The 8,199-nt window shown below is 46.8% G+C and overlaps 1 protein-coding gene across 1 annotated transcript in view; it reads left to right on the top strand.

Annotated features, from left to right (window-relative positions):
• SMIM35 (small integral membrane protein 35) overlaps positions 1–828 on the top strand; it is an 81,595-nt gene extending 80,767 nt beyond the window's left edge. The window contains exon 4 of the mRNA XM_089660943.1: positions 451–828. Within this exon, the coding sequence (XP_089517069.1) occupies positions 451–568 (118 nt within the window). The 3' untranslated portion in view covers positions 569–828. The remainder of the gene's footprint in view (positions 1–450) is intronic.
• Positions 829–8,199: the final 7,371 nt, after the last annotated feature.

Genomic DNA, 8,199 nt, shown 5'->3' with positions numbered 1-8,199 from the left:
CTCCAGAAATGTGCTCACACATTTAGCCTTTTAACATTTTACTGTAGCTGAAACACAATGTAATATACAGTTCGTTGGCACAACACCCTTCACCTCATAGTCCCAACATCTGCACAGTTCAAGTTCAACCTTAACAAAGCCTACCCTGAAGAGTTAACTTCCTAAAGCTTCGAGCCAACATGCAATATACTAGGGGTAGCCTCTTCTCATTACCCTCTACACCAGGCTCTTCCTGCTCTAGATTATAAGAGACTAAACTAGTCCATCCACAATATCCACCCAGGGGAGGGGTCTCCCTATATGTGGTACTAACACCTACTTGCAAACTGTTGATTGACATCAGATGTGAATTTGTATATTTTAAAAAGTAAGACTTATTACATATGGGGTGAGCAAGTTTCATTGATCATGTATTGATGTGTACTAACAAATCTTTCCTCTTCATTTTAGGCAGCTAAAGTCAATGGACCTAGAGTTGGGACCTCCGTTCACAGTCAGTGGCTCTATGCATGCTCACAGTTCCATCCATACATATCATTATTCTCAATTCCAAGACAGTGAGGTGTAATACTACACATGGTCTTCAAGGGATTGCAAGTTCACAACACACCTATATGAAAGCCCTACTCGTGACTGGGACTGGTTGTAAGACAGCACACCTAGGTACACAATGGATATATTTTACTCATATTATATAAAAGCAGGATTTAAAGAACTTATCCTGCCATTCGAGTAAATGTACCACATGCATCAGCAAAAGATTTGTATCCATCGCAGTTCTCTTCCTGCGGCTAGGAATAGGAATAAACCCAATATAGATGAACCATAGTTATTTGTTCCTCCTGTACCTCTTATTTTTGTCAATGATCTAATTTCTTATACATTCTCTATATACTGAATACACAGGAAATGATTATTTATTCTGTTTATCTATGGAATATCAGTATGAAATAGTTCTGTGTAAATATGGTAGGGTAAGGTTAATCAATGACTTTCATTGCTTTTATTGTTTCTGTATCATATGAATCAAAACAGAACTCCAGCCAAATAAGACAGATAACAATACTCATTATTATTATTATTATACAGGATTTATATAGCGCCAACAGTTTGCGCAGCGCTTTACAATCTAAGGGAGAAAGTACAATTACAATACATTTCAGTACAGAAGGAATGTGAGGGCCCTGCTCGTGTAGCTTACAATCTAAAGAAAGGGGGATATGATACAAAAGGTGATAGCTGAGGGGGATGATCTGGTGGAGGTGATTCAACTACAGTTCTTAGGTAGAGGTGGGGTAGGCTTCCCTGAAGAAGTGAGTTTTCAAAGATTGCGTAAAGGCAGACAGGGTGGGGGCTGACCGGACATGCTGTGGTAGGGAGTTCCAGAGGATGGGAGAGGCTCTGGAGAAGTCCTGGAGGCGAGCGTGGGAGGAGGTGATGAGGGAGCTAGAGAGGAAGAGCGGAGTGGGCGATTTGGCCGATATCTCTGGATGAAGTCGGTGATGTAGCTAGGGGCAATGTTGTGGATGGCTTTGTAAGCTGTGGTTAGTATTTTGAATTTTATACGTTGGGTTAGTGGAAGCCAGTGAAGGGATTGGCAGAGAGGGGCAGCAGTCGCTGATTGGTTGGTAAGGTGTATGAATCTAGCAGCAGCATTCATAATAGACTGAAGGGGGGATAGCCTGTGTAATGGTAGACCAGTGAGGAGGGAGTTGCAGTAATCGAGACAGGATATAACCAAGGCGTGGATGAGTTGTTTTGTTGTGTCATTGGTCAGGAAGGGGTGGATTTTGGAAATGTTCCGGAGATTGAGGCAGCAGGATTTAGCCTGTGAGTAGATGTGGGGCCCAAAGGAGAGGTCAGAGTCTAGGATTACGCCTAGCACCCTGGCATGAGGTTGTGCTGTTGATCTTAATGGTAAAGTCGTGAGTGGGGGATCGGGGAGGAGGAAATATTACAAGCTCAGTTTTTGAAAGATTAAGTTTGAGGTAGTGAAGTGACATCCAAGAGCTCTGATTTTCCAGTGATGCTTTTCCTAAAGAAATAGGAAAGATAATTTTAGTGAGCATGCTTGGAAGGAACTTAAAAGTTGCAAAATTCAGGAAGAATTGTCTCTATGGTACTCAACACTCAGGAATGATGATGATGGATTTGCTTATAAAATATAGCCAACTATAGTCGTAGACCTTACATCTCTATGCAGCACATACTGAGGTAGTCCAACACTATCACTAACAACCTCATGGAAACAAACATCCCTCCATGTCACAGAGTGAGAGCCAGCCATCTCAGATGGTGAGCCAAAGGCATACAAGGACCACATAGCACATAAATATCAAAGGTCCTCTGAATGCTATTGTAAAATCATCAAAATGATGGCAGCTTATTATGGACCTCCCCCAGTCCATCTCTCAGCCCCTGCTTCAAAGCCCTGCTGTCTCTGAGATGGCTGGCTCTCACAATGTGACATGGAGGAATGTTTAGTTACATGATGTTGTTAGTGATACTTTTCTCCTGATGAAGATACAGAAAAATTTTAAGATTCTAAACAAATGTCGCAGCCCATCGAATAAGCTGTCAATCAAGGATTCATGGTTGCAAAGTTTAGTTCTGTTCTGTACACTAGTACTAGAACAGAGTACCACCTGATACTCTCTTTACATCAATGAAGTCTCTACATGTATGTTATACTTTCATATACTTCTTTTCATTTTGAATATGTTTGGTAATGGATTTTAATTAAGATGGATTTTATGAGATTGTAATAAAGCATATTCTTTTATATGAACAAAAAATATTTTTTTGCTTATGGTTGCCTTCAAAATCCCATTAGAGGATAACAATGTAAATATGTACTTAGTAGTGATGGTGGCAACCCTTGTGGTACTTTTGTGATTAATTATAAATAAATTGGGCGGTGTCTGACTCCTATATATAATCATAACGCAGTGCCTCCAGCCGTTACGGCAAATAACTTAATAATAATATTCAATAATATAGACACCTTAACAAATTTATCACCATACTGTAATTTTTCTTGAGTTCTTTTAGCAATGTGATTTATTTACCAAATATACAAATATCGCCAATTTGATTAATAAATAATTTATTTATGTACAAAAATATTTATATATGTTTTAATACAAACTAATATACTCGTGATGTGTATTTCCTACACACAATCAAAGAATAACCCACAATAAATTGCAATTAGGTCAATCACAGTATATATATATTAGAGCAGCGTAAATAACAAAACCTTGATTTTCTCAGTGGTTAGCAAATCTCAATTGTTAGTATTCAGTATATAATTTCCAATTCCTGCAGCCAAATAGAATTAGGAAAATATTGCTGATATAATACACACTAAAACACTTCAAATATGTTCTAAGAGTAATACATGTACAGCAGACCAATTTAGAGAAAAAAAAATAAACTCTACAATTAATTCAATACGGTAATTTAGCAACCAATTTCTCCATACACCATCCACTCTTGAGGGTTCAATCAGATCAATACAAGTACTGAATAATTCAGTATATATATATATATATATATAACACTATGCACGATACCAGCACTACAGCACAATAGCAATATTAGTAAGGTTCTAGTAAATTTTGAATGAATAAAAAGTTTTGATACTTGGCCATAATATCTCACCACTCCCAGATAAAGCGTTCTCTGAGATCTTTGGGTGGAACAGCAGGTTGGTAAAAAAGTTTCTCGTCAGCAGTCTCTCCAATTTTTTCTTGTCAGGAAACAAGCAAAAGTTGTCTTAGCAGGCAAAAATTCTTCTCAGATCAAAAATAGAGTCTTTTAAGCAGACAGAAGGTTTTTCAGTGAAGTATCTCCAGTCAGATTTGCAAGCAAGTTTTTCAGGGTTCTTTCTAAGTTTTTCTTTAAGGGTTTCTCCAAGCATTTTCAAACTTTTATTTTAAGCCTTTTTTAAGTTTTTCAAAAGTCTCCAGGTATAGCCTTTTTTAAGGGTTTTTTTTTTCCTTTCACTTTTCCTACATATATATACTGCGAGGATCCATTGTCTGCTAGATCCACCCATGGTACATGACGATTGGACAGCCAAAAATGCCATTTATTTTGAGGTTCTTTACCTGTCCACTAGAAGTCATGTACCATGAATGAAAATGTAATCACTTGGTTATGAGTAATCTCCCAGTTTATGTATGATCTTATTGATAAAATATATGTTCTGCAGAAATATTAAAATGGCTCTCATCCCTCTGGATAATGTCCATATGTTTGAGTTGGTTTTGTGGCTCATCTTTATTAGATGAGAATAATATTTTTATGGTTGTCCAGTGTTCTGAAAATGGTAGATACAGTTGCAAGAAAAAGTATGTGAACCCCTTGGGATTACGTGGAGTTTTGCATGAATTGGGCATAAAATGTGCTCTGAACGTCATCTAAGTCACAACAATAGAAGAACACAGTCTGCTGAATATAATACTACACAAACATTAGATGTTGCCATGGTTTAATTGCACTTAACATGTAAACATTCAAGTGCAGGGAGGAAAAAGTATGTGAACCTTTGGACTTAATAACTGGTTGACCCTCCTTTGGCAGCAATAACCTCAGCCAAGCGTTTCCTGTAGTTGCAGATCAGACCTGCACAACGATCTGGAGTAATTTTGGACCACTCCTCTTCACAAAACTGTTTCAGTGTAGCAATATTCTTGGGATTTCTGGTGTGAATCTGTCAGGAATGGACTGGCCAGCAATAGTGGGACTCACCTGCCTTATGAGCTGCAGTACCAGGGCTGGCCAGCAATCAGAGACTCAACCTTGCAGCCAGTCGAACACCTGGAACTAATTATACTGGTGTATTTAAGGGATGGCCAGACCTGCAGACTCTGCCTTGGTGTATGTTTTTCCTGGGCCCTGTATCCTGTTTCTGCTTCCTGTTTCTGTTCCTGTTCCTATTCCTGTTCCTGTCTTGTTGCTGACCCGGCCTGATCTATACCTCTGCTGACTTCTCCTGCTCTGACCCCGGCTCGTTCCTGACCATCCCTCTGCCTGACCCTCTGTACCACGCTGCCCGCTACCTGCTGACCCTGGCTTGTGACCCCGACCATTCTCCGCTTGCTCCCCCTGTACCTACCTGCCCGATTGATATTGACCCGGCCTGCCTGACGACGCTTGCATTGTATGTACTGTTATCTGTGGGTGGTTGGTTTGGTTTGTTTGCACTATGTTATGTTTAGTATTGCACTGCGTTTATGTTTGTATTGTTAGTGTTAATAAATCGTATTGTTTATAACATATCTGAAGTCTGCGTTTCCCTGTGTCAGTCACACACCTCTGGTCATACCCGGGAGCCCTGACATTACACCAAGGACAATCCTGACCAGAAGTGGCTGCACAGGGAAGCCATCTTGGTTTGTTGATGGGAAGGATGGATCTTGATGAGGTTGCGTATTTATATCTGCTAGTGTTTGATGACAGGGAGTATGCTTATCAAACTCTGAAGGAGTATACCCGGGATGAACTGCTAGAATGTATACGGCTCGCTCATGTTCTAGTAGATCAGGGCACAGAGTTCTCTGAGGTGCAGCCATTGATTGAGGTTTGTGCTGAGTTGGTTTCATCTGGTACCCCCGAATGCAGGGATGAATTTTTGCCACCATTTAGTGCAGACCAGGTAGAGTCCCTGGTGTGGTTATTAGAGGATGATGTGGGTTACTTTCTGGAGCGTTATTCCACATGTTCACCACAGGTACTAAGAGATTGTATAAACGCAGTGCAGTCTTTGGTCAGACAGGCTTTGTGTAAGCTCAGCTTTGTTCAACCCATACTGCAGACATGGACAGATTTGTTACACCCGGCCTCAGTCAGCTTACAAAGACCCAGTCCTGCTTCTAATCTATTTCCTCAAAGCTCTACTCCTGTATTCCCAACAGCTCCTCCAGTTACAGCCCAGTATACTTGGCTATCTACCGCATGTCAGTACCCTGTTCCCACTCGCTACACCTATCCTGCCTTTAACCCTGTAAAGAAGCCCTCTGTAGCGACTGTTCCTTCCCCTGTTCCATCCTCCAGCTCTTCTCTGTCTCCAGCTGCTCCATTCATTTGCAGACCTGCGTTTACTTGCAGTGCCCCAGTAGTTAAAACCAGAAAAAAGCGAAAATTCTTTCCAACCAGTACCATCCTGCCAGTATCCAAACCGGTCAGCCTGCCGTCCGAGAACCTGCCTTCCGTGGTTCAGCCTGATGCCTCTCTTCAGCCTGATGCCTCTCCTCAGCCTGAAGCCTCTACTCAGCCTGAAGCCTCTACTCAGCCTGAAGCCTCTACTCCGCCTGAAGCCTCTACTCAGCCGGATGCCTCTACTCAGCCTGATGCCTCTCTTCAGCCTGATGCCTCCACTCAGCCTGATGCCTCCACTCAGCCTGATGCCTCCACTCAGCCTGATGCCTCTACTCAGCCTGAAGCCTCTACTCAGCCTGAAGCCTCTACTCAGCCGGATGCCTCTACTCAGCCGGATGCTTCTACCCAGCATAATGAACTGATCCAGCCTGATGATCCTATTAGGCCAGTTGACTCGATGCCCGCTGTTGATCCAGATGATCCGGTACCTGATCCGGTGCCCGCTGTCGTGCCAATTGACTCAGAGCCCGCTGTCGTACCTGGTGACTCGGTGCCCACTGCCTTGCCAGATGACGCGGTGCCCGCTGGCGAGCCAAATGACCTGATGCCTGGTGACCCAGTGCCCGCTGTCATACCTGGTGACCCGATGCCCGCTGTCGAGCCAGACGATCCAATGCCAGACGACTCGGTGCCCGCAGTCTTGCCAGAGGACTCGGTGCCCGCACTCTTGCCAGACGACTCGGTGCCCGCAGTCTTGCCAGACGACTCGGTGCCCGCAGTCTTGCCAGACGACTCGGTGCCCGCTGTTCCGCCAGTTGACTCGGTGCCCGCAGTCTTGCCAGACGACTCGGTGCCCGCTGTTCCGCCAGTTGACTCGATGCCCGCTGTTCCGCCAGACGACTCGGTGCCTGCAGTCTTGCCAGACGACTCGGTGCCCGCAGTCCTGCCAGACGACTCGGTGCCCGCAGTCTTGCCAGACGTCTCGAAGCCCGCTGTTCCGCCAGTTGGCTCGGTGCCCGCAGTCTTGCCAGTTGACTCGGTGCCCGCAGTCTTGCGAGTTGACTCGGAGCCCACTGTCGTGCCTGGTGACTCGGTGCCCGCCGCTCCGCCTGGGGGCCCGAGACCTGTCGCTCCGCCTGGGGGTCCAGCGCCTGCCGCTCCGCCTGGGGGTCCGGCGCCCGCCGCTCCGCCTGAGGGCCCGAGACCTGTCGCTCCGCCTGGGGGTCCGGCGCCCACCGCTCTGCCTGGGGGCCCGAGACCTGTCGCTCCGCCTGGGGGTCCGGCGCCAGCCGCTCCGCCTGAGGGCCCGAGACCTGTCGCTCCACCTGGGGGTCCGGCGCCCGCCACTCCGCCTGAGGGCCCGAGACCTGTCGCTCCACCTGGGGGTCCGGCGCCCGCCGCTCCGCCTGAGGGCCCGAGACCTGTCGCTCCAATGCCAGACGACTCGGTGCCTGCAGTCTTGCCAGACGACTCGGTGCCCGCACTCTTGCCAGACGACTCGGTGCCCGCAGTCTTGCCAGACGACTCGGTGCCCGCAGTCTTGCCAGACGACTCGGTGCCCGCTGTTCCGCCAGTTGACTCGGTGCCCGCAGTCTTGCCAGACGACTCGGTGCCCGCAGTCTTGCCAGACGACTCGGTGCCCGCAGTCTTGCCAGACGACTCGGTGCCCGCTGTTCCGCCAGTTGACTCGGTGCCCGCAGTCTTGCCAGACGACTCGGTGCCCGCAGTCTTGCCAGACGACTCGGTGCCCGCAGTCTTGCCAGACGACTCGGTGCCCGCTGTTCCGCCAGTTGACTCGATGCCCGCTGTTCCGCCAGACGACTCGGTGCCCGCAGTCTTGCCAGACGACTCGGTGCCCGCAGTCTTGCCAGACGACTCGGTGCCCGCAGTCTTGCCAGACGACTCGGTGCCCGCTGTTCCGCCAGTTGACTCGGTGCCCGCAGTCTTGCCAGACGACTCGGTGCCCGCAGTCTTGCCAGACGACTCGGTGCCCGCAGTCTTGCCAGACGACTCGGTGCCCGCTGTTCCGCCAGTTGACTCGATGCCCGCTGTTCCGCCAGACGACTCAGTGCCCGCAGTCTTGCCAGACGACTC

The sequence above is a fragment of the Staurois parvus genome, unplaced genomic scaffold (genome assembly GCF_062004578.1).
Source record: "Staurois parvus isolate SC_StPar_1 unplaced genomic scaffold, SC_StPar_1.0 ptg000032l, whole genome shotgun sequence".
Taxonomy (NCBI): domain Eukaryota; kingdom Metazoa; phylum Chordata; class Amphibia; order Anura; family Ranidae; genus Staurois; species Staurois parvus.
The sequence above is the reverse complement of the archived record's forward strand: the minus strand, read 5'-3'. Positions and strand labels throughout refer to the sequence as shown.